The 27,198-nt window shown below is 39.9% G+C and overlaps 1 protein-coding gene across 1 annotated transcript; it reads left to right on the forward strand.

The window, feature by feature from the left end:
- Window positions 1-4,287: 4,287 nt before the first annotated feature.
- LOC108425410 (filensin) lies at window positions 4,288-26,691 on the forward strand. Its single transcript, XM_017694039.2, has 8 exons — window positions 4,288-5,079; window positions 8,610-8,670; window positions 9,111-9,206; window positions 14,256-14,348; window positions 18,204-18,317; window positions 19,407-19,627; window positions 20,218-20,309; window positions 25,254-26,691. Exons 1-8 carry the CDS (start codon window positions 4,703-4,705, stop codon window positions 26,222-26,224), a joined length of 2,025 nt encoding a protein of 674 aa, XP_017549528.1. The 5' UTR covers window positions 4,288-4,702; the 3' UTR covers window positions 26,225-26,691.
- Window positions 26,692-27,198: the final 507 nt, after the last annotated feature.

Consider the following 27,198-nt stretch of genomic DNA (forward strand, 5'->3'; position numbering starts at 1 on the left):
TTGTGCACTTACTAAACAAGGTGGATAAACGGTACAAGATCCCGTCATGAAGGCATTTCTCCCATGTTGCCATACCAGAGATGTATGCTCAATGCGTTAGAAGTGTACAGTCCGATCTGAAGCAAATTGGATTCTTTGCGTGCACAACGGATCTGTGGTCCAGCAGAACAACGGAGCCATACGTGAGCCTGACAGTTCACTTCATTAACCAGGACTTTGAACTGAAAAGTCGATGTTTGCAAACATCCTATTTTCCTGAAGAACACAGTGGGGAAAACATAGCTCTGCGCTTGCGAGACGCTTTGACGAGCTGGAGTTTGCGCGAAGAGTCCCTGGTTTGTGTTACCACGGATAACGCAACAAATATTATCAAAGCCACAGAACTGAATGACTGGCCTAGACTTCAGTGTTTTGGACACAGGCTCCACCTTGCCATTGGTAAGTGTTAGAACGTCACAGCATGGGGGGGGTTTGTTCAAGTTGAAGTTGAGATATTGGGGGGGCCAGGTCTCTCTCTCGCTCTCTCTCTCTCTCTCTCTCTCTCTCTCACTCACACACACACACACCATTGTCACGCATGAAACCTATTTTTATGCATACTGTCTGACCAACAACACCTGAAATTATAATAAAGTTGTTATTTCATTTATTATTCTTTATTTATTATTCTTTATCATTATTTACTTATGTATTTATTCATTTGTTTTATTATTATTTATTATTACTAAATGTTGAGAGAACACAGCCTTGCACCGCACAAAATGTTTGCACTATTATTACTTGTACACGTGTTATCTAATTTTAGATTTCATCTATTGTTGAATAAACCTGCAAAATATTTGGAATTATTCTGGATTCATTACACAGTAAAAAACAAAACAAATTAACGTGCTGCTGTTCAGAGAGACACTACATTTCTGTATTTTAATCTTAATTTATCGTGTTTCACATCGATATCGGGATATCCAACAATGTTATCGCACATCGCAATTCTAGTCCATATCGTGCACCCCTAATGATGATGATGATGATGGTTTAACATACTCACCAAGGTAAGTCTAATAACCACAATAGGTTTGATATGAATCACACCTTGAATCTCAGAGCTAAGTGGTAAGTATAATTTCAGTACATGTTAAAATAGCATTGCCAAAGCTCTACTCCCCCTGACAAAATCCCCCCGTAAAACTTGTAGACATACACTTTATATAGTGTAACATACAAACCAACATAAGTCATCAGAATAAGTTCAACTTTAATCAGACCTTGAATCTAAGAGATCAGTGTGGAGTATCTTTCTGGCAGGTGTTAAAAAACACTCCCCCAGTAAAAACCCCCCTGTTGAACCTGACTAAAATGTAGTTTAGGGCACAATCACCAGACCGAGTCATGACCCTAAAATAAATTTTCAACGAATCTGACTTTGCACTCGTGTAATCATGTGGGGAGTATCATTTTGGCAGGTTTTAAAACAGCATTGCCAAATTTCTGCTCCACCTGATAAAACACTCCCTCAGAGATAAGGGGGGGAGTGTAATTTCGTTAGGTGTTGAAACTGCATTACCCACTATTTACTGCTTTCCTGTTAAACTTGGAGGCGGGCCTTATATGGTACAACATACACCCCAAGATGTCACCAGATTAAGTTTGATTTGAATCAGATATTGCACCCCTCTACAATTTGTTGTGTTGTGTTTCCTCCTGTTCTACCTTTCTCACGCTTCACTGCAACTACTGAAACAAACATGAAAACCATTAAGTGTTTCTATTGGTTCTAATGGGTTTCGTAATGTGTTTTGGATTTTCTAGTAGATTGATATCACAATGTATAGGATCCCAATGGATTAAGAGGTGATCAGGGGATGATTCTGAATGCATTTGATGGGTTTCTAATGGGATCTAAAGGTGTTCTACAGCAAACTAGTGTTCTTTATCAGAAACGATTAAACCAATTCCCATAAGAAAGCAAAACCATTAGGTTTTAACCCTAATGGTTTCTAATGGTCCTTAATTCTGACAGCTCAGTTGTACATCATGAAATGATGTAGATGGGTCATTCTATAGAAACGTCCACTTTTCTATTTCTCCATAGGAGTCACTGGTGTTACCGATCCTCATTGGTGTATTCACTAGTGTGTATATGTTGTTTCATTTCACAGATGGGTTAAATGCGGAGGTGGAATTTCCCTGTTTGTGCGATTAATAAGGATCACTTAACTTAAAGAAGGTCACACCAGTGATGTCGGCTAAAAGCATCATATGAAATCAGAAAATCTCTGATAACTGAAAGACACAGTGGACTCACCATGTGCTTTTCTTCATAGATCCTCAGAAAACAGGTTAAAGGAAGTCAGCAGTGTGACTTTTATTTCAAAATAAGACTTTTTTTTTCAGTAACACCAGTGACATGGCTCATGAGGACAACATTCATTATATATTTTATAATATTTATCTGGTGTTTGTTTTCTTTGTCATTTAATTTCTGTATTTCACAGTCATGTATAGATGTTTGTATAGAAAACCAAAACCTTCACACATGACTGTGGGGACTAGCACTTCTTTCTAATGCTTGGAATTCTGGTGCTTGGTATTCTAGATAATTGATTAAAACCAATATTGCTAAATTGATGGTTCAAGATGGTGTAATCATTAAAATAACGTATTGTTTATTTTTTGAATATAAATAAATTATAACCCCAACATGCTTTTCAAGTGTAATATATCTGTAAATTTTAGGGACACAAAAATGGACGTGTCTGCAGAATGACCTATGACATAAAACCTGTTGACCTTGTCCTTTTTGTATTGCAATCCAACAGCCTGTTATTTACTGTAAATTTACATATGAATAAAATGTTCATTTTAGCAGACCTATATATGTTATTTATAGTTATTTGTTGTTCATTTAAACAAAAGTAGAAGGTAAACTAAACTAATATATTAGTAATACCAATGAGCATATTAATTCCCATGTATTGCTATTAGTGTGTTTTTTCTTTCTCCTGTGAAGTTAAAATTTTGGAGATACGAGGTTTTGATCTGACAGTAGCCATTTACACATTTTAGAGATATTTTTAATTTTCTTACAATTTGCACAAACATCACCAGATAGTACTCAGTATTCAGTGTAAAGCTTTAAAAGAGAGAGAGAGGAACAGAGAGAGGGAGAGAGAGAGAGACAGAGAGAGGGGGGTATAGAGAAAGAGGAATAGAGAGAGGGAGAGAGAGAGAGACAGAGAGAGGGGGGGGATAGAGAAAGAGGAATAGAGAGAGGGAGAGAGGAATAGAGAGAGAGGAATAGAGAGAGAGGGAGAGAGAGAGAAAGAAGAACAGAGAGGAATAGAGAGAGGAATAGAGAGAGAGAAATAGAGGGAGAGAGGGAGAAAGAATGGAATAGAGAAAGAGGGAGAGAGGAATAGAGAGAAAGAGAGAGAGAAAGAAAGGTATAGAGAGAGGGGGGAATAAAGAGAAAGAGAGAAAGAGGAATAGAGAGAGGGATAGAGAAAGAAAGAGAGGTATAGAGAGAGAGGGGAATAAAGAGAAAGAGAAAGAGGAATAGAGAGAGGGAGAGAGAGAGAGAGAGAGAGAGAAAGAGAGGGGAATAGAGAGAGAGAAATAGAGAGAGAGAGAGTGGGATAGAGAGAGAGAGAAATAGAGGGAGAGAGGGCGGAATAGTGAGAGAAAGTGAGAGAGAGGGGGGAATACACAGAAAGAGAGAGAAAGAGGAATAGAGAGAGGGAGAGAGGAATAGAGAGAGAGAAAGAGGGGAATAGAGAGAGAGAAATAGAGAGAGAGAGAGCAGGATAGAGAGAGAGAGAAATAGAGGTATAGAGAGAGAGGGGAATAAAGAGAAAGAGAAAGAGGAATAGAGAGAGGGAGAGAGAGAGAGAGAGAGAGAAGAACAGAGAGAAGAACAGAGAGGAATAGAGAGAGAGAAAGAGAGGGGAATAGAGAGAGAGAAATAGAGAGAGAGAGAGTGGGATAGAGAGAGAGAGAAATAGAGGGAGAGAGGGCGGAATAGTGAGAGAAAGTGAGAGAGAGGGGGGAATACACAGAAAGAGAGAGAACGAGGAATAGAGAGAGGGAGAGAGGAATAGAGAGAGAGAAAGAGGGGAATAGAGAGAGAGAAATAGAGAGAGAGAGAGCGGGATAGAGAGAGAGAGAAATAGAGGGATAGAGGGCGGAATAGTGAGAGAAAGTGAGAGAGAGGGGGGAATACAGAGAAAGAGAGAGAGGAATAGAGAGAGAGGGAAGCCTGTCCTTTAATGAAAGACCACTTTCTCTCAGTCCCCTGTCCATCATGCTGTGAGGTGCCAGCTCGTGTTTCTTTCTGAACACAAACGCCGCTGATGCAGTTTTCCAGCCGAACTTTCCGCGAACAGAACAGCCAGAAAAGCCGCGCCGAACTCGAACAAAGCGGCGCCACAAAAGATCGCTTGACACAGCAAAGGCCGCGCTCGCGAACAATGGCCGGCTTTCTGTTGGCGCGCGCTGCGGCGGGACGTCGTGGCCGCTGGAAGAGTCCAAATGCAAAGTTTTCTCTTTTTTTCTCTTTTTTTCTTTGGCTATTTCGCCGGACGGGCCGAGCGGGCGGCGGTCAGTCCAGCATGAGCCCTCAGAGGGTGAGCAGCCCGGTTTTCACACACTAAAGGCGGACTGAGGGGGCACTGAGCACTGGGACAACAGAGAAGCGCGCGCAGCCATGTTTAAGACCAGCTACACGCGCGAGGTGCGCAAGGAGAAGTTCGAGCGCTCGGATGTGTTCGAGGAGCCCGAGCCCGACAGCGAGGCGGGCCGGCGCGCGCACCCCGCGCTGCCCGCCTGGGAGAGCCTGCAAGAGCTGAACAGCCGCTTCGCGCGCTACATCAACCGCGCGCGCGTGCTCGAGCAGCGCAACGCCGTCTTCCGCAAGCAGCTGGAGACGCTGCAGCGCATGGAGGAGGCCGCGGGGCTCGAGGAGGCCTTTCACGAGCAGATCGGCGTCAACAGACAGCGCATCCGCGAGCTGCTGGCCGAGCGCGCCAAGCTGGAGCGCGAGCTGAAGGACGCCGAGCGCATGCTGGACGAGTTCAGCAGCAGGTTGATCAAAACAGCAACAAAAACTCTTATTCTCGGCTGCTTTAAGGTGACATTGTGATCTTTTTTAATAAGGAGTGGTTACACATTAATATTTTGAGGCCACGAGTTAAGATTTTCATAAATTCTTGTCTCAACTTAGTAATTTATGGCCTCAAAATAGTGATTTGTCGCCTCAACTTAGTAATTTATGGCCTCAAAATAGTGATTGGTTGCCTCAACATAGTAATTTATGGCCTCAAAATAGTGATTACTTACCTCAATATAGTACTGTATGGCCTCAAAAAAGTAATTTCTGTGCTCAGTATATTAATTTGTGGTCTCTATATATTATTTAAAGTGTGGACTCTTCACCTTTATCACAATTTATGGCTCAAAATAGTGATTTCTTACCTCAGTATAGTAATTTATGGCCTCAGAAAAGTAACTTCTCAGATATCAGACAGCTTTGAGCCGATTCTGGCTTTCCTGTGTGAGCATTGGTTGACTACGGGGTAGATGTGGGGCAGTACCAGGCCAAATCTTGGACCTCTTCATACTGTTTTTCCTTGTTTCTACATGTTTGGGACAGTTTTGGTGTGAATATTGTGGACCAACAGTGTAGTTAGGCTGGACTGGGACCAGATATGGGCCATATCCTTTAGGTCTGCTCACTTTACAGTGTGCGGGCCAGATCTGGGCTGAAGACCCAGCTGTATTCTGGGCCAGAACAAACCAAGGATGTGGCCCATAAGTGAACCAGACATGTTTTGCTAACTGGGTTGTGGGCTCAATATATTAATTTGTGGACTCAATGTATTAATTTGTGAGCTCAGTATATTAATTTATGTCCTCAAAAAGTAATTTTTGTGCTCAATATATTAATTTGTGGCCTTGATATATTATTAAAAGTGTGGACTCATCACTTTTATCACAATTTGTGGCCTCAGTATACCAATTTGTGACCTCAATATAGTAACGTGTGGCCATGTCTTATTAAAAAATAATCACTATGTCACTTTATGGGCTCTGTAGCCATCAGCCTTAACCTCTGTACCTATAGATCTATTAATGTTTAAAATTCTTGAAAGAACTTTCCAAAGTATAATCTCCTCTTAAAGGGGACTGCCACCTACTTTTCAAAATGTGTGCATAGTTAAATGGTTAACATGCAAACAGAGTTATTTAGAGTGGTTTTATGTGAAATGCTCAGCTCTAGAGATACTTACTGACTCAGATTTCAGGTGGTGGTGATAGGAACCAGGGGTTGCCATGACTACAACACAAATATAGCCAGTTATTTACTATCCAAAACCACCAATGAACCTACGCATGTCTTCTGGCATTTGTGTATGTAATCCTAATTGTGGTAAAAAAAAAAAGTAGTAAAAATGGTAAAATGATTTTCATTAGATACAATAAAAACGCTGTAAATTTACTAATTGTCGCATTACTTTTCTGTACCATATTAACAGTAAATAACAGTGGAAAACAACTGTGACTTCTGTGGGAACCTGGACCTCAAGATAACTGTGATGTTGCTATACACTTACAGTAATCAGCTGGAATTACAGTATTTTCCTGTATTTTTGCATAACAACCTTAAAACTGTGCTGCAACCCAATAGTCTATAATTTAGATATGTTAAAAAAGGTGACTTTTAATTTTGGCAGGCCTATAAATGTTACTATTAGTTATTTATTGTTAATTTAAACAAAAGTAAAAGATAAACTAAAATAAAAAATAATATCAATGAACATGTTTATTCACCATGTTTTGCAATCTGTGTGCACAGAACATCTTAAGGAAGCATTTTTACATGCATGTACACATTTTACAGATATTCAGGAGCTCTGAACGACTCCATTTATATCTTATCCTCTTATTTATACTGACATTTAAAAAAAAATCAGCCCAGTTTCCTCTTTAATTTCATTTACCCTTCAAAGACTTCATGAACTCATTTTGACTTGCTTTTAAATGCATATGTTAAGCTTCTCTTTGCTTGTAAGACAGCGGCCTTTGATTAATATAAAATTGATATATTGGTTCTGCCAGAAGAAACTATCATATCTCCAAAACAATAACTTTACAGGAAAATGAAAAAACCTACTTTACTTTTAATGCAAGTCAGTGGAACCAGGCGTCTTTCCAAGTCATATTGGGTCGTTTCCTTTAGTCTATTCATCTTGAAATTTACATACAATGTAAAAAGCAACAAGTACTTTCAAATTATTTCAAAAAACTGAAAAACATCAGAAATGGAGATAGAAGAAAGACGTTGTTCCTTTGGGCAGTTCTGAAAGTGACGAACATCGTCACTTTTCACAGTCTAGACTTACCAACCCTGATCCTGGAGAACTCCTGACCTTCACATTTTAGTGCTCTCTTTGCTCTAATATATACACTTCAGAGAGCGGGAGAGAGGATCCTGATGGCTAGTATTTGTCTCTCGTGCATCTACATGCAGTTCTGTGGGAAAGTCAGCCTTTGATTATTTAATTTCCAGTCAGAACAGTCACTAAGTACGACTTATACCTTTTTCAGTGTGCAGAGAAAACAAATTTTATAAAAACAATTATATATATGTATATATATATATTTTTTTTTTTTTCTTTTCTTTTCATATATATTGTGTCCACTGTTTGCCTACTGCAGTGTCCACTCTATTCAGGAGACTCACTTTCAGTTCTTCAAAGAATCTGCAGACACGCCTGGCAAGCTCAGTCTTAGAAGCTGCTTGATGATTTCCTGAATTAATCAAACACATTCAGTGGTGTTGAGGTCTGGCCTCTGGGGTGGTCAGTCCATTGTTCAGCTTCTTTGTTTGATGTGTCCGTCTCCTTTTCTCAGTGAGGTTCTTCTTGATCAGCTACACATCCTTTCAGACCCACGACGCTGAGTGGTCTTCTCACAGTGGAAGGATGGACAGAAACACCTGTGGATGTTTTCAGATCTGAAGCAGCCTGATTTTCTCCTCTCTCTCAGAGATGAAAGCTTTAAGTGCTGTTTATCTGATAGAGGCAGTTTTGGTGTTGACCAGGTCTTGCACGTTTATTAGGAGTCCTAATGTGTTTTTTTTTAACTTATTTTCCTTTGACTTTCTTCTTCCTTATGCAAGTGCATTATCTTATGTCTAATCTCCTCAGAAACATCTACTGAAAAATAACTTGTGCTTAATGGCTGTTTTGACTGGAAATTAAATAACTGAAGGGTGGCTGTGATGTTCATGCAGTATTGTATGTTTCAGATTAGAAAACACAAATGATGCCAGCTATTGATTCTCTGCAGACCACATCAGATGAGCATTTCTAGGGACCCCCAGAGATACAGAAGATACTGATGGATCTTACGTTTCTCTTACTTCAGCTCAGGATCAGTGTTTAGGGACTGAACATGTATTCTATTCACACACACCAGGCAGTGTCTAATAAGAACACCTGTACAGATGTCATAAGAACCATAGCGAACACTTATCAGTGAATTCCATATGCAGCTATGAAGTCAGGGCTTGTGGTTAATGTTTCATTCTGATAACTCTCTGTTGCTCACAGATACAGAAACGAGTGTGAATATCAACAACAGCTGCGTGGGACCCTGGAGCAGCTTAATAAGGTACGAGTGTGTTAGAGAATTCTTTGAGTCTAGAGGCTTCCCCACTCTATCCTACATGTTGCTTCCCTAATTATGAATAATCCAACTGGATGACATTTAAACCAGTTCATCAGTGTCCATAAAGATTGAATGGTAATGAAAACGTGACATGGCATGACTAACGGGAATTTGAGTTGGCGAGAACTCTCAGAAGGTTGTCTGGTTGATCACAGGCTTCTACTGTTTTGCTATTGATTTTCAAGCCAAGCAGCAAGTGTAATTGAGAGGAAAGCAAGGAGTGGAGGGTGATTTATCACTCTGGATGGATCAGGATTGCCCCCCCTGTCAGCAGCAGCACCACACATATACACATCCTCTATTAGATGCGCAGATGTTTAAACCAGAGAAACTGTGTCTTGTCTGTGATCTCTCTCTGAGCGAGTTTTCTGTGTGATCCGCAGGAGGCGGATGCAGCGCTTCTGAGGAACCTGGAGTATCAGATCGACTCTCAGTTCCTGCAGGATGACATCAACTCCACAAGAGACAGACATAAAAAGGTAAGGAGGAACGCGCGGCCGACTAATGATCTAGCTAGGATGGAAATTGGCCACTAAGCTCCCTCCCTTTGCAGGCCCACTTTTGTGATGTTATCATCTGGAATATGTGGCAAGTAAACTGAAAAAAGTGATGGAATAAATTTACTTGATTTAAATATTTACTTCCACAAGAGCCTGACTGATATACACACACACACACACACACACACACACACACACACACACATATATATATATATATATATATATATCAATATTAAGGTTCAGTGTGTTTACTAGTATAGCGAATTTCATATTGTACAGAACAAATGAAGTCATACACAAAAGTTTTGTTGATTTTGTTAGTGAAAATAAGCTTTCGCATTCTCTGCAGGGAATAAGCTTAAACATAGCATTTTTCTGCAAATTTCAGTTCACAATTCCTTTTTTTTTTACTGTGATTAATATATGGGTTAAAAGACTTTTTAGAGGCCACAATTTATGCTTTATTATTTCCCAATATGTTAAATTTCACATTTGTGTGTACAAACTGTTTACTATGGGAGTATATTTTATTTTTAACCCTATACAATTATATCAGCTCAGATTATCATAGTAGATTATCAGACATCAGCAGCCAGTTGCATAGCTAAACATTAGTTTGGCCATTTAACCTGATTTAATCACAGTTGTACAGTGTAACACAGTGTGTGTTTACATGCACTTAATAATCCTGCAGAAAATCAGATTTTGTTAATAATCTGATCAACATCTTTACATGTACTTGAGTAATCAGATAATGGGGAAACTTCAGGTCAACATGAATCAGACAGTAATCAGATTTCTGCTTTACAACCAGTCAATAAACTATAAATAAAATGACGTTGTGATGTAAACATAATATAAAACTTCACGCCGCAGCTTTTTTTAAAACATTGTGCCATTTTACCTGACAATATGATCAGATTTCATCTAGAAGATGAAGAATATGTAAATCCCTCATTTCATCGAGAATGTAGTCGGTTTCAGTGTCGCTCCAAAAGTGTTTGCTGCGTCTCGACTCTGTTCAAGTCAACTGTGTTCAGAGCAATAACAGCAGCTCCATCACTGCTCAGGTTGTGTGTGACACTGACCTTATTATCATAGAATACATAACAGTTAAATTTTTTAAATATAACTAACATAGCTAACATTACATTAGCCACAGCTTCCCTACAGTTACTGGTGGTTCATTGATAAAGTGCCGTTAAAATATTGTGCACGAGAACAAGTTTAAACATCGAAAACAATCCAAGCAGCAGAACAGAATAAACACACATACAAGAGACGGATGCTGCGAAGACGCAACTTCACTGTAAAACCGTCTCCTTTTGAAATATACCTTACACCACAGATGTACCTTAAGTGAAGTAAATGTAGCGCAGAAAGAGAGAAATGCGAGCCATTTCACTGCGTGTGGGCATCATGCGTGTAGTTTTTCCTGCTGAATGGCTGCAGGGTGAAAACAGCATTTGGTGTGACAGTGTTTTAATCTAAGATCACTTTACAGTGTTTGTGGTGCAACCGAAACTGTATGTCACTTGTTTTAAACAAAATACTCTCAACATAACATTTAAGATGGATTTACACCCCAACTTACTATCAAATATACGTTCAGCTTGTGCAACAGACTGCAGATATTTAAAATCAGTGTCTGTATCAGTATCGGTCATAAAACTTTCACATCATTTGGGCTGATATAATTTCTTCCATGAATAAAATGTATTACATCACAAAATATATTCCATTGACAAAAGTAAGTAAACTGAAAGACAGTGTTGTGGTGATATATTAATGTGGAAGCGATGTCCAGTGGACTGAACAATATTTCAGATCAACTCTGACACCAGACATGGTGATTCCTTCCTTACGTCTGATCAATATTCACATGATAAAGCTGTGTTTATTCTCTAATCAGGATCCATTGTAAAGTGTCATAACTGTGGCTGATTGAGGGTCGGGCTACAATAGCTGTAATAACTGCAGTCCCTGCAGAGGTCAGACAGGTCACTGCGTGGTGTGCTGAGCTGGGCCTTTTTCAGAAAAGGCTAGAACAGCCCTGTTTCTGCCAACTGCAACAACAAAGCACACCCAAAGCTACAAAGAGCCATTAGAGTGCATTGTGTACAGGCTTTGCACTGCTGCAAATGAGTGGCTCTTTCTGAACTCTGAATTCTCTGCACAACAAAAGGCTTGAATGATGCCTTCCAATAGCTCAGCTTGGCTTTAGAGTGGATATGAGAAATGGGAAGCATTTGGGCCAGCGTCCAAATTCAAATACAGACGTTAAGTTTTATAGTTCTGTGTTACAGTTTGTGTTTGGTGTTCACACACCATTAAAAATCTATACAGATATAATTACTGAGGTGTTAGGAAGCAGGCAGTAGTTTGCATAGTAGCTGTGAGTGATAAAGTGTACAGAGCCAGATGTATATTGGCCTTTCATTTTAATTGTGTTCTTTAATAGCCTTATTATTTTATTAAATAGCCTTAATAGACTTTAATAGCTGAATGCTCCATCAGCACTGAGAAAAGTGAATGCTTTGAATTGACTTAATGAACATGTGTGCATCATTTCAACATGAAGGATGATTATGGAGCATTTAACTTTAATCTAGAACTTGAATGTATTGCACTTGCTCTGCCTTATTTCTGTACAGCACATCTTTGTTTCTAGGTATCAGCACTCTCTCTTGTTTCTGCCTGTATCTTATCTTAAGGGTGGTGTAGCCTATTTGTTCAAGCTAGAATACATTCTGAGAATAGACAACAGAGCACTTTTGTGAGTTGCTGTGAATACGAGCATTTGCTAAATGCCATAAATGTAAGTGAATAAAATACATTTCATGAATGCAATAATTGCCAAAAGTGAGTAAAGTGAAAGGCAGTTTTGTGTTGATGTTAAGTCTTTTATTAATTGCAATTGGAAGATTTCTGTACAGTGGTGGTGATAGGAACCAGGGGTTGGCAAGTCTACAACACATATACAGCTGTTTAATTTACTATACAAAACTACTAATGAACCAAAATGTGTCTTCTGACATTTGTGCATGTAGACTTGATCATGGTAAAATGGTGGGAAAATTGCTGTAAAATTATGGTAAATTAGACACTAGTTGCATAACATTTAATGCAGTTTCTGTACCATATTAACAGTAAATAACAGTGAAAACCACCGACTTCTGTGACTTCACCGTCACCTGGACCACTAGATAACTGTGATGTTGCTGTACACTTACAGTAATCAGCTGTAATTGCAGTCATTTCCTGTATTTTTATATAACAACTTTAAAATTCTGCTGCAACCCTATAGTCTTTCATTTACTATCAGTTTACATAGGGAAAAAAGTTCACTTTTAATTTTAGCAGACCTATAAGATAAGATAAAACAAGGCTTTATTGTCAGTCCTGGTGGTGGTGACATCCTCAGCACACTTGCTGATGTATCCGAGGACAACAGATGTATAATCCTCTAGATCAAGCTCCCCATCATGCATAGCAGCATCCCTGAACACCTGCCAGTCTGTGCACTCGAGTCACCGTCGCTGGGCCACACAGTAATGGTCTTCTGTGTGGGTCTGGAACGTCTCAGCGGGGATGGTAAGCAGGGACCAGCATGATGGAGATGTGGTCGGAGAGGCCAAGGTGGGGGCGGGGCAGGGCTCTGTATGCGTCACGTATGTTTGTATATACACGGTCCAGTGTGTTATTTCCCCATGTTGGTATGGTGACATGCTAAACTTCGGCAGAGTGTTTGCCAGGTCTACGTGGTTAAAATCCCAAGCCACCACGTAAAATGACTCCGGGTGCTTGTTCTGAAGTGAGCTGATGTGATCATGTAACTCCTTCAGCGCATCATTAGCTTTAGCACCAGGCGGGATGTAGACCGTAATGACGAAAACCGCCGTGAACCGACGAATTAAATAATGAGGCTGACACTTCACAGTCAGGTATTCTATTGCCTCGGAGCAGTGGCTGTTAACCATAACACAGTTTGTGCACCAACCTTTGTTTTATATAATATAACTATAACTATAAATGTTATGTTATAGTTATGTATTGTTAATGTAAGTAAAAGAAAAAGACAAACTGAACTAAAGTAAAAATAATATCAGTAAATATATTTATTTACTATGTTTTGCACTTTATATGCACAGAAAATCTGACCATTTGTAAATGTAAATACACATTTTACAGACATTTTAATTTTCTTCTAATTTGCACAGACACCACCAAAATCTCAATCTGGCAGTATCAATAAACAGTAGTTTTTTGTCCACACCTCAGTATTTATTACTTTATTTACTCTCCAAAACCACCAGTGAATGTGCACATCTTTTTAGTTTTTAAATATAATGTTGAAGATGGTAAAATAGTGGCAAATCTTAAAAACTTTTTAAAAAGTTTTCAACAGAAAACAAAGTTTTCGCACCACCGTTAATAAACAATGTTTTAGGCCAAAGATTTTAGCGTAAAACTGCCTTCCATCCAATGACCGCTGGGATAGGCTCCAGCACCCCCCCGCGACCCTGATGGAGAAGCGGCTTAGAAAATGTGTGTGTGTGTCATGAAACAATTCCGTAGCTGTCGGCAAACATATTCATAACCCTTTGACGTAATACATTTATTTGAGGAAGCTTTAAGAAGCATCAAACTCTTCAGACGTCTGGTTCCTATCCCCACCACTGTGAACAATTCTGACTCTAAGTTTCTCTAGAACTGAGCATTTCACACCAAACCACTCTGAACGACTGTGTTTCCATCATATGTATTTAATTATGCAGAAATTTTTAAATATCAGTGGAATTCCCCTTTAAGATAAGCATCTGAAAGTAGGCTATGATGCTGAAACTACTTATTCATTTAATTAACTCCATAGGAAGTACTGTGAGTTCTGATTTAGGATGGATTTGTTCCCATCCAGCATTTTTTGCTGATATCAGCCACATATCCATGTCCATTGATACTGATATGCCATCTATGCTTGAAAATCTTCTGATATTGCCCCTCCCCTCTTTCTGCCCTCTACAGAACCTTGCCGAGATTCAGACCTATGTAAACATCCTGCATCAGATCAACCAGACGGCCGTTCTAATGCCCAACATGTCAGTTGGCTTCTCAGAGGTAGGCTGATCTTGTGGTGCATAAAGTGCCCCATTGGGAGTAAAAGAGTGCCGAGTGTGTCACTGTCAGGGAGCATCAGCAGGGCACAGAGGAGAAAGTGATGGCAGCAGCAAACTTCAGCCGTGCTGTGGTCTGTGTGACCGCTGTAATTAGACTCAGGTGGTGCTGCCCACTTTGATCTAGTGCTGAAAGAGCAGCTGCCCTTATTTCTGTTAAGTGCCTGGTGTACATGACCTCCGGAGCGTTGTTCTTCACTTAGATCAGGAGAGAGAGATGCAGTGCGAGGGAGAGAGAGATGGAGAGAGCTCAGTAATTTAGTGTTGTGTGGTAAAGATGTCTGCAGTGCAGGTAAAATTACTTTTATTATCAGAAAGACTGGTACAGTGGGACTTAAAAAAGGTAGCATTTTAAGTAGGTTTAGGTGGTATAACAGTAATCAGGTATATCACAGTATTCAAAAATGATGCTATATAAATGATGGTATAAAAAAAAATATAGAACTATATAGAATCTTTTTGAAAGGGGTTTTGTGTAGCACCAAAAGGTTCTTCTATTGTTACGATGTCAGGCTTGTTACAATAGAAGAACCCTTTTTGGTGCTATACCGAGCTATTTTTAAAAGGGTGCTATACAGAACCATCTACAGCACATTCTCTATGAATTATGTGATAGTGTGTGTTGTGCTGGTATGAGTGGATCAGAAATAGCAGTGCTGCTGGAGTGTTTAAACACCGTGTCCACTCACTGTCCACTCTATTAGACGCTCCTACCTCATCAGTCCACCTTGTAGATGTAAAGTCAGAGACGACAGCTCATCTGCTGCTGCACAGTTTGTGTTAATCATCCTCTAGTCCTTCATCAGTGGTCACAGGACGTGGCCAACAAGGTGCTGTTGGCTGGATGTTTTTGGTTGGTGGACTATTCTCAGTCCAGCTGTGACACTGAAGTATTTAAAAACTCCAGCAGCACTGCTGTGTCTGATCCACTCAGACTAGCATAACACACACCATCACACAGATGGACTATAGTCTGTAACTGTAGAACTACATAGTGCATCTATATAGTAAGTGGAGCTGATTAAACGTAGTACTAACAGAGTTGCTGAGATAATTAGCCTAAGGTGCTAAATAAGCATTCTGCCAGAAGAAAAAAGTATACGGTACCTAATTGTGAGGATGTAACTGTGAAGTGGTTAATTAGCCTTACATGTATTATTATAATGTAGTGGTTCTTCATCCTGGTCCTAGAGAACCCTGCTTTGCATACTTTCTTTGCTCTGGCCCACCTGATCCTACTAATGGGCTAATTAATAAGCCCTTACTGAGCTGAAGTGGGTGTAGGAATACACTAAAATATGCAAATAAATAGTCCTGGTCCTGGAAATCTACAACCCCAATTCCAATGTTGGGACGTTGTGTAAAACATAAATAAAAACAGAATACGATGATTTGCAAGTCCTTTTCAACTTATATTCAATTGAATACACTACAAAGACAAGATATTTAATGTTCAAATGGATAAACTTGATTGTTTTTTGCAAATATTCACTCATTTTGAATTTGATGCCTGCAACACGTTCCAAAGAAGTTGGGACAGGGGAATGTTTACCACTGTGTTACATCACCTTTCCTTTTAACAACACTCAATAAGCGTTTGGGAACTGAGGACACTAATTGTTGAAGCTTTGTAGGTGGAATTCTTTCCCATTCTTGCTTGATGTACAACTTCAGTTGCTCAACAGTCCGGGGTCTCCGTTGTCGTATTTTGCGCTTCATAATGCGCCACACATTTCAACAGGAGACAGGTCTGGACTGCAGGCAGGCCAGTCTAGTACCCGCACACTTTTACTATGAAGCCACCCTGTTGTAACACATGCAGAATGTGGCTTGGCATTGTCTTGCTGAAATAAGCAGGGACGTCCATGAAAAAGACGTTGCTTGGATGGCAGCATATGTTGCTCCAAAACCTGTATGTACCTTTCAGCATTAATGGTGCCTTCACAGATGTGCATGTTACCCATGCCATGGGCACTAACACACCCCCACACCATCAGAGATGCTGGCTTTTGAACTTTGCACTGAAAACAATCCGGACAGTCCTTTTCCTCTTTGGCCTGGAGGACACGACGTCCATGATTTCCAAAAACAATTTGAAATGTGTACTCGTCACACCACAGGACACTTTTCCACTTTGCATCAGTTCATCTCAGATGAGCTCTGGCCCAGAGAAGCCGGCGGCATTTCTGGGTATTGTTGATATGTGGCTTTCGCTTTGCATGACAGAGTTTTAACTTGCACTTGTAGATCGAGCGACGAACTGTGTTCACTGACAGTGGTTTTCTTAAGTGTTCCTGAGCCCATGTGGGAATATCCCTTACAGAATGATGACGGTTTTTAATGCAGTGCCGCCTGAGGGATTGAAGGTCACGGGCATTTAATGTTGGTTTTCTGCCTTGTCGCTTACTTGCAGAGATTTCTCCAGATTCTCTGAATCTTTTAATGATATTATGGACTGTAGATGATGAAATCCCTAAATTCCTTGCAATTGCATGTTGAGAAACGTTGTTCTTAAACTGTTGGACTATTTGCTCACGCAGTTGTTCACAAAGTGGTGAACCTCGCCCCATCCTTGCTTGTGAACGACTGAGCCTTTCAGGGATGCTCCCTTTACACCCAATCACGACACTCAACTGTTTCCAATTAACCTGTTCACCTGTGGAATGTTCCAAACAGGTGTTTTTTGAGCATTCCTCAACTTTCCCAGTCTTTTGTTGCCGCTGTCCCAACTTCTTTGGAACGTGTTGCAGGCACCAAATTCAAAATGGGTGAATATTTGCAAAAAACGTTTGAACATTAAATATCTTGTCTTTGTAGTGTATTCAACTGAATATAGGTTGAAAAGGATTTGCAAATCATCGTATTCTGTTTTTATTTATGTTTTACCCAACGTCCCAAATTCATTGGAATTGGGGTTGTACCACCCTAGTGAGTTCAGATCAAACACACCTGGATTGAATAGCTAAGCTTTCATTCCAAAAGCTTTCAGTACCTGGATCAGATGTGTTAAATTAGGATTGGAGCTAAACTTTGCAGGGTGGTAGATCTTCAGGACCAGGATTGAGCACCCCTGGTTTAACTGATCCTGTAGTTTTTCTGTGACGCTTAATTAGATGGCTGATGTTGTTGGGCAGCTACCAAGTGCTGGATGTCTGACTAAAAAAGGATAGTTGCAAATGGACTGGTTCACTTCAACAGGGTTAGAAGCACACATGTTGCATTTATTCTCCAAGTCACATGAAGCCTAACACTCCGTTCTTTGTAAAGTTTGGATTTGTTGGTTTTCTCAGATTTCTGAGCTTTCCTTTTTGAGACCTTGTTTTTAAAAATGTACCCATGTTAATTGATAATGAATCCCATATGATTGGTAGAAAAGTATAAATGTTTCACAATGATTTGCACTGAAAGCAACTAGCTAGCATGCTGAACTAATTAACACGCACAGCATGAATAGATTCTTGCAAATAATGATCACAGCAATACAATTGGTCATATTTAAAACTACTTTTGAAAAAAATTTTGTATTTTTATGGTAATTAAAAAAACAACAACTGGTAATTATGGTAATTAAAAAAGTGACATAGAAAGGACCCCTAGTCGTACCACCATTGCCGCTCCGTCATTGGGCAATGGTTGAAAAGTACTCGTCTATGTAATTACACTCAGGCTATGGGATTCTAGCTGAATGAATTACTATGATTATCTCCAGATTATTTACAGTTGTACATGTTCTCTTTTTCTCTCTCTTTCTCTCTCTCTCTCTCTCTATCTCTCTCTCTCTCTCTCTCCTTTTCTGCAGGAGCAAGAGAGGCTGATAGCTCAGAGGCGAGTTCCTGCCCTGCAGTGCCAGCTAGAGGAGTACAAGAGCGCCCTCTGCCAGCTGAAGGCGCAAAAACAGAGGCTGCAGACAGAGGTAGGTCACCATGGAGACGGGAGAAGGTGGTTGGTTTAGGGAGGATGTAGGTGGAGATGATGTTCATGCACTGGCACTGTGGGGTGCCTCAAAGGCTTTTCCATTGAGAGAAATTGACAGAACAGATGTATAGAACATCTTCCTTGGTCAGGGAGCATGAAGGAGCACTCAGTGATTCATTCATGAAAATTTTTAATCTCAGAATAGGCAACATTCAGTGTAATAAAGGAGGTACAAGGACTAAGTGCAGAGTATTGTGTACATTTTATGGGGACATACTGTACAACGTATTTTTCCACTTATGTTATTTGTGTAAGTTTATGTACCAAAAACAGTCCTAATTCATGTTAATTTGGCCATTTTTAAAAACTCTATCTCATAATTAAACAGGTGGTTATGGTTCTAAGCCTTTAAGACTAATATACGTAAATGAGCTCTATTTTCATTTGTTGTCCTCTATTGCACCTCTATTGCTCTGTATTGTTAATGTGTTACTTCCATTATGCCAAACTTGACCTTACCAACCTTAACCAACACCTAACACTAATCCTGGGCCTAATCCTAACCCTAACCTTAATCTCAACCATAAACCTAATCCTAACCTTCACCCTGGCCCTAATCCTAAACCTAACCTTAACTTCAACCCAAAACCTAATCCTAGCCCTAACTTTAACTTCGACCCAAAGCCTACCCTTCACCCTGATCCTAATCCTAAACCTAACCTCAACCTCAAACCAAAACCTAATCCTAACCCTCATATGTTTTTGACATGTTACTGAGAGTCCATTTGTTTCATCTGCTCAAAATAGTGTCTCCAAAAAGTGTCTCAGTTAATTTCAACCAATAAGCAGTAATTGTGCATTAATATGTGCAGAAGTGTTTTCTCAGTAGAGGATGTGTTGTTTAAATTAACTTCAACCAGGGCTAAATGTGATTGGCTGTATTTCTTGACAGTAATGATTAAGCATTGAGAAATATTCTGCGAGTTTGTGTGAAATACCTGCATGTGACCACTTTTCTCTCCATGTCTCATTTGGACTTGAATAACATGATAAAACACCACTTAACTGTCACTATCACCTCTCCCAGACCTCAGTGTTGGAGCAAACCATCAAGAGCACGCAGGAGAGCTATGACGACGAGATCCAGCTTTACAACGAGCAGATCGAGTCGCTCAGGAAGGAGATTGAGGAGGCCGAGCGCTCACTGGAGAAATACACCAACGAGTGCCGACAGCTGGCCATATACCAGACCTCCCTGGAGAACGAGCTGGAGAGGTACAAGAGGATCATCGAGAATGAAGACAACAGGTGAGCTAGGCCCGTTCGTCCACACGTGGTCCACAGCTCAAAGATTTATGATCGCCACAGTCATAACTTGCCTTGTGCTGGAAATGGCACGTTTTGCTCATGGTGGCTTAATGTATGTCTGGTATATGATTCTTATTTAGCCTCTTGTGATCATGTAATCTTATAATATACCCAGTGAGTCCACTGAACTGATTTATCACCACAGGATGGCAGTAGAGTCTCAGGAATGGGACGGGGCCATTGTATCTGTGGCTTTCCCTAATTTTTGGGGGGAAAAAATAAAAAAATGATATATTATTAATTCTAGACATCTGCATTTAACTTACTTAAAACAGTGAATATTGTATTTTTTGCATTCTCCATAGGTTTATTGTAAGCTTGAGAGTTTAACGACTACAGTGTCTCTTGATATGTGGATTTCTAAGTGCTCTGTGTATATACATTATAAATACTGGAAATAAATTTCCAATATTCATGAATTATGAGTTTTATAACCATTTTCATGAAAACTGTTTGTTCCAGCCCGAAAACTGTTTTAAATGAGGTACCCCTGATGTTCCTTTTTGTGATTACATTTCTCTCTTTCACAGATTGAATTCGGCTATAATTGGAACACCCATTAGCCTGTTCACCACCAATTACAGATACACTCCCAGTTCCACCTCGAGCAGTCGAGGGAAAGGTGAGGATGGGGAAGGGGGAGAAACAGAGGGAGGGGAGTTATGTAACATTGCTGCATCTGTTGTGTTAGCCTTAAAGGAACAGGCCTTTAAAGAATCAGTTTGAAAGATTTTGGTGAGGAAATGATTTTGGTGATGAAATGCATGCTTATAAATTAAGATATGGTGCAACAGTGACCTTCCATAGGATTGCAGAGGCCACAGAACTACATTCAGCGTTAGCTTCAAAACAATGACGCCACGTCTTTGAGTTGTATTGAGTGTGGCTGAGTACACTCGTAAACATAAAGTGGTGCATTTGGAGCGATGCTCTAGAACAGGAGAGGGGAACTACAGTCCTGGAGAGGCGTTTGATGATTTACCTGCTTGAGCTACACCTGATCCAACTCATTGGCTAATTACCAGGTGTAGCTGATGAGCAGTAAAATCGCCAAAAAGTGCTGGACTCCGGCCCTCAGTTCCCCATCCCTGCCCTGAAAGAAGCACTTTTGGTTCCCTAAAGAACCTTTTTAACTGATGATGCTGAAAAGAATGATTGTAAACGAGATGTGAGTGTGAAGAACCTTTAAGAGAAGCTCCACATAATGTAAAGGGTATTAATTAAAGAGCCAATTCCTATATTTTTCTTGTATTTTCGTTTTTCCTGAGGTCCACTTATTACAGATGTGTGGGTTTATGCACCAAAAATGTTCATAATTCAGTTTTACATGAGCATTTTCCCAACTCTCCTTATTCCTTAAAAAGAAATCTTTTAGTGCCTTTAAGACTGATGTATGTAAAAGATTTCTGCTTTGATGTGCCTCAGTCAAAAATCAGTCCAAGCTGAAACACTGCTTCTGTGTGAATGGGAAGGGCTAAAATGTTGAATAATTTTTTACTTGTATAATATACACAAGTAATATAGCTGTTGTCTGAACAAAACCCTCGTATCTCCAAAATGATAATTTTACAGGACAAAGAAAAAACATGGTTTACTTTTAGTGGAAGTTCTGTTGGAACAAAATCTTGTATCTCCAAAATGGTAACTTTACAGGAGAAGGAAAGAACCTACTTTTCTTTTAATGTAAGTCAATGGAACCAGATTTTTCCAAATAATTTCAGGTCATTTCGTTTAGTCTGTTCATCTTGAAATTAGCACACAATGTAAATGGTAACAGGTGCCTTCAAATTATGTCAAAAACTGAAAAACAACAAAACTGTAGATACAAGGTTTTCTTCCAACAACAGTGATATATTGGAGCTTAGTTGAATGGTAGTTGGAACAGTGCTTACATATTATTTCAAGTCTTTTCAAAGACTTCAACATATGAAGAGTTTCCTTGAATATAATGAGTTTTGAAAGGAAAAACAGCTAAAATATAACATAAAAACACATTTTTATTTCTGTAATAAAGATGGTTTTAATTAAAATATAGCACAGATATATTGATATAGAATATTTTTAAAAGTGTTTTGGTATATAACCCTTTGTTTTCACCGTAAAGCTTTTAGCATTAAATCATTATTTACTTCTTGATGTCTGTTCCTCTGACCATACCATCATCAGTTCTCTGGCCTTTTTATCAGACAAAATGCAGCTTTTTACAATCGTTGACATGGTTCTGCTAATTTGCCTATGCCTTTATATGTTTTCATTTATTGATCTTGCAGAACTCACTCTGAAATATGACTGACCACTGGCTGGGTACTTTGTTCTAAATAATTCAGGGGTGATTCTGGTTGGTGATTAGCATGTATATAATTAAATTGAGCTTTACTGTTTCATTAAACCACAGTGTGGAGGCATCAGAATGTCCTGCACTCAGTTCTTGTAAATGTGACATCATCCTAAACGCAAATGTTAAAAATATCTGATTAGTATAAGACTTAATGATCCTTCACTAACGTCAGATTTGAAATATATCCCAGCTTCATCATTTGAATGGGTTATAAAAGCTAGAAAAAGCTTCTTTGCCTGATCGGGACTGTGTAGACATTTCAGAGATGGTGGTGAAGCCATGGCAACATTAACAACATGACCTAGCAAGTGGTAGGCCTTCAGTACACGCTTTAAAAAGGTGGTTCTTCAAGGGTTCTTTAGCAAAGAAAATGGTTCTATATTGAACCATGAACACTCAAAGAACACTCATGATGATTAAAGGGTTCTTCAGATTGATGGAGAGTGTTGTAGGTGGTTCTTTATAGAACATTTTTTAAAAGGGATCTATATAGCACCAAAAAGGGTTCTTCTATTGTTATAAGCTTGACATCATCACAATAGCAGAACCCTTTTTGGTTCTATATAGAACCTTTATATATGTGGTTGGTTAGCGTAGTGGGTAACACCTCTGCCTTCTACGCTGTAGACTAGGGTTCAATCCCCACCTGGGCAAACACCCTACACTATACCAATAAGGGTCCTTCGGCAAGACTCCTAACACCGCCTTCGCCTACCTGTGTAAAAAATGATCAAATTGTAAGTTGCTCTGGATAAGAGCATCAGCCAAATACTGTAAATGTAAATATATAGAACCCTTTCAAAACGGTTCTATATGGAACCATCTATAGCACATTCTACATCAATCTGGGGAACCCTTTAATCATGCAAATGGTTCTTTGAGTGTTCATGTTTCTAGATAGAACCGTTTTCTTTACTAAAGAACCCTTGAAGAATAATCTTTTTAAGAGTGCAGCTTTTTGAAGCTTTTATTTTTTGACAGAAATCAACCTGAATCTGTGTGATATCAGGCTGCGGAGGCCTGACGGGCTGCAGGTCAGAGTTTACTGTATTACTAACACAGCACCGTCACTTAGGTAGAAAATCTCTGCTTTAGCAGTGTTCTACTTGAGGTGTATGCTACCAAATTTTATGGGGTATTATCGCCCTCTACTGGGCTAGAATGCTCTTGCGAGCGCTTTTGAGTCAACAGAAATATTCAAAACGCTGCTGATGTGGGCAGATTTTTCTGAAGATGGATCGAGTAAATGTTTTAAAAAATATGATACAGGTCAACGAGGCTTGAGGTGCTGCATATTAAAGTGTGTACAGTTTTTTCTTTTTTTGCTTTATTCTGTGACTCGAGTAATCTATGAAGTTTTGACCAGTTAATCAGTAATCTTTGATAATCTCCATGAAATCAATAAGTGAAATTCATTGATTTTTTTTCCCCTGTTTGTATTTAGTGTTCTGTGCTTTGTTATCCCAAACTGCAGTATTGGTTTTACTTTATAAACACATACAGTCAGTTGAAGTCAGCGTGAAAAGGCCTTAATGCTTTGGTGCCAACTCTGACAAAACAGAAACTGTCTGAACATGAATATCACTGCTGTTGGAGCAAAACCTTGTATCTCCATTTTTGTTGTTTTTCAGTTTTTAACAATCAAAAAATGGCTCTTGGCCTTTGCATTGTGTGCCAATTTCATGAAGAATCAACCAAAAGAAACAGGCAAAAAGGACTTGAAAAAATGTCTGGTTCCATTGACTTACATTAAAAGAAAAGTATGTTTTTTTTTCCTTCTCCTGTAAAGTTACCATTTTGGAGATATGAGGTTTTGTTCCCACAACAGCAATTTAAAAGAGTTCAAATTTAGTCCAAATTTTGGCCCAATTTATTGATTTTTCAAAACTGTTCATCCTCTCAGTCGTAGAAATGTCTGCACTTATGAATCACCAAAATATACAAAAAATCTGAAAAAAAGACGTGTATGTGTTGAAGTGACGTGTATGAGATGAAATGTGTGGCTGGTTTGAAACCCTTCACTCATTTAGCTTTGGATCAGGATGCCCACGCTGCTTTTCTCTCTGTGTGTGGCGCTCTCGGGAAAAAGCTGCAACTGTGAACTCTGGAGATCAGCGCGCAGCTGCTGTAGCAATGATGCATGACGCTGACCTTTCCAACGAGCTCTTTTGGCACAACACTGTGCGAGCGTGGATCGCTTGACTAATTGCTGTGTTCACAAAGCAGCAACACCTAGTGATTCATTTGGCACAATAGTGGCTTTAAGCATAAAAAAGAAAAGCCTTAGGCGTGATTGTTCTCTTTTTGCGTGTATTTAGGGCTGAGCAGACGAATGCATGTTAATTGTGCGATTTTAGCCTCTGCAATTACTTCAATTGCATCAAAATTAATAGCTGTAAACGGCACCCCTGCTCAGTGAATGAGATAATATCCACATCAGCTAATTCAGTTCTCGCATGAGGTAATTCAATTCTCAAATCAGATTCTTCTATTCAGTGTGATGTGAGCATGCTGGCAATAAGTTGTTATGTGAGAAGTTGTTTTTATGACTAGTAGATGTTCTTTCACAGGTGTTTCCTCAGAATGTGCTGTTAGTCACTGGTAATCAGAATCAAAACATCACATAATGTAATTAACTATACTTAAAGAGGAATTCCACCAATTCTTAAAACATTTCTGTGTAATTGAATGGTTGAGATGTAATTCAGAAAACCAACCGCATCAGAACTGTTCACAGTGGTTGTGAAAAGAGCCAGATGTCCACCTCTAAAAGCTCCCTCATAGAAAGTTATTACATAAGATGCCTAACTGCTTAATGTCTAACACAATGTTGTACATTAAGATTTTGGCCTAAAAGATGTTATTTTTAAAATACATTCATGATGGAGCGGGACATGCAGGGTGTTGTAGGGCAAACTAGTTCTCAAATTCCTGTTTAATCCTTTAGATATACTCATGTTTTACCACTATCAACGTTACATATAAAAATTCAGAAGACATGTGTAGGTTCATTATTGGTGTTGGATAGTAAATAAAATGGATAGATTTGTGTTGTAGACATGGCAAGTCCAAGTTCCTTTCACCGCCACTGAAATCTGAGCTGACATCAAACCTCTCTGAATATTTTTTTTACATCTCAATGACTGATCCTTTAACATAGTGTGGTATATGAGCATGTAAAATTCCATATTTGGGAATTTTGGTCAATCTTCTTAACCATCTTTGCAGATATCACCCAAGCCATCCAGGACATCACCAACATCAAGCCTCGTCAGAAGTATCTTGCCAAGAAAGTGACCAAAAAGAAGGATCTCACTTCCAAAGACATGATGGACAGTGCCCAGGAGGAAAGAGGAACTGGCGAATGTGCGGAGGAGGACAGAAGAGGAGCAGAGGAGGTGGAAGGGAAGGTGAAACGGGAGGAGCACACTCCTCTGTTCAAGGGGGTTGCTCGCGAAGATGTGCCTGATGGTGCCCAGATCAGCAAGGCCTTTGACACGCTCTGCAACATCGTCCGGGACAGGATGCGCAAGTACAAGAAACCTGAGCCCATAGCCGACTTTTTCACCAAGGGCCGCTATGTCCTGGTAACGGGCGAGTCCAGCTACCAAGACCCCTGCTTCTATTCGTCCACGCCTTCTGCAGGCCACGTCTTCGTCACCATCTGTGATGACATGTTCCCCCCATACGGGCCCTACGCGCGCAAAACTCCCTCTCCCACTCCTTCTCCTGTCCCTCCCCCCATCCCTCTAACCCCACCCCCTCCCTTAGACGACGGCAAGGACGATGAGAGAAGAGGGAAGGAAGGTGGCGAAGAGAAGAAAGAAGATAATCATTTGAAAAATGGAGATTCTGACAAAGCCAGACAACCAAAAAGCCCAACTCCACCCCCTGGTCCCATCCCATGCCCTAACAGCATGCCTCGAGGCCCCTATCCTGCACCAGAACCTGGCCAGCCTTCATCTCAGCAGAGTGACAAGAACAAGGGTGCAGAAGACCGCAGCAGGCAAAGGGGACCCTCACCTCGTTCCAGAGGCCACCCCCCAGACTCCATGAGCTACGAGAAAGTGGAGGTGGTGGAGTCAGTGGAAAAGCTCTCGCCAGACCACAAAGTCAAGGGCTATGAGGAGACTGCCGTGGTGGTGGAGACCATGATTGAAAAGACCAGCAAAAAAAAGCATGGAGACCGGTCCACGTAAGAAGCTTCTGGCCCCTGACCAAAGAAAAACACAAAAATGACAAAAAAGTACATTCCACTTATTCCTTGCCATTCCTGCCTCTTTTCTGCTCCAGCTCTGGCCTAGCTCCACTACGTAGCTGCACCACCCGCGGTGCTACTTTACAACTCCCTGTGCCGACAGCTTTGGCCTTTACTGTCTGAAAACTTGGGAATGTCAACAGACAAAGAAAGCCCCGTCCTTCACCCCCAATAAAGGAATGTTTTGATACATTGTTTCAGCTTGAAACAATAGAGTGCCTTTTTCTAATCGGAATAATGCTGCTGCCCTCAGGAATATGTTTGCCCTCCACCCCCAAACTCTAGAAAGCCCTGAGTTCAAGAGATTGAGTAGCTTCCAATTTGTTCAATTGGAATATTAGTAATTGCAAATCGCACAGTCCTGCTGTGTATTAATTGCTTTACAAATAAAAATTAAAATGTCCAAAACTGCTATTCTCTTGTGTTTGATTTTCAAAGCTATGTTTTGGCAAAAAATAAATTACACTGACCATTAAGCTGTCCATTGTTATCCATTGTTTTATCAGCATGTCGCATAGCTGAATCACTAGTAGCAGCTGTTGAAAATGCCAATACCTTGACATAGTCTGAGGTGTGTGATTATTTAAGCATGGGGTTTGTTTTCTTCATGTGTTACCTTCATTAGCCTAAGAAACTAGCAAATGAAGCAAATTCTGTATACCAAAAAGAGTTTGCATTGCCCGTCATATAATAATAATAACAACTAACCAGATAAGGTATCACACAGGTATGGAATCTGAACGGTATATTTAACATCATTTAAATGCAGTACTCTTTAAAAAGGGCTGAGGGTTTTTAAACTTATGCACAAAAGCAGTGATTTATACTCCCATGTTTCTGCAGTCTTTCTCTCTGCAACGCAGACTGGAGGTGTTCCTCTTTGTGAGCCAGCTGGAGATGACACTCATCCATTTT

This window comes from Pygocentrus nattereri, chromosome 5 (assembly GCF_015220715.1).
Source record: "Pygocentrus nattereri isolate fPygNat1 chromosome 5, fPygNat1.pri, whole genome shotgun sequence".
NCBI lineage: Eukaryota > Metazoa > Chordata > Actinopteri > Characiformes > Serrasalmidae > Pygocentrus > Pygocentrus nattereri.

Coding starts and splice junctions, on each gene's coding strand:
- LOC108425410 (XM_017694039.2), top strand. CDS start 4,703: ATGTTTAAGACCAGCTACACGCGCGAGGTGCGCAAGGAGAAGTTCGAG. Junction 8,671..9,110: donor CCCTGGAGCAGCTTAATAAG/GTACGAGTGTGT, acceptor TGTGATCCGCAG/GAGGCGGATGCAGCGCTTCT. Junction 14,349..18,203: donor TGTCAGTTGGCTTCTCAGAG/GTAGGCTGATCT, acceptor CCTTTTCTGCAG/GAGCAAGAGAGGCTGATAGC.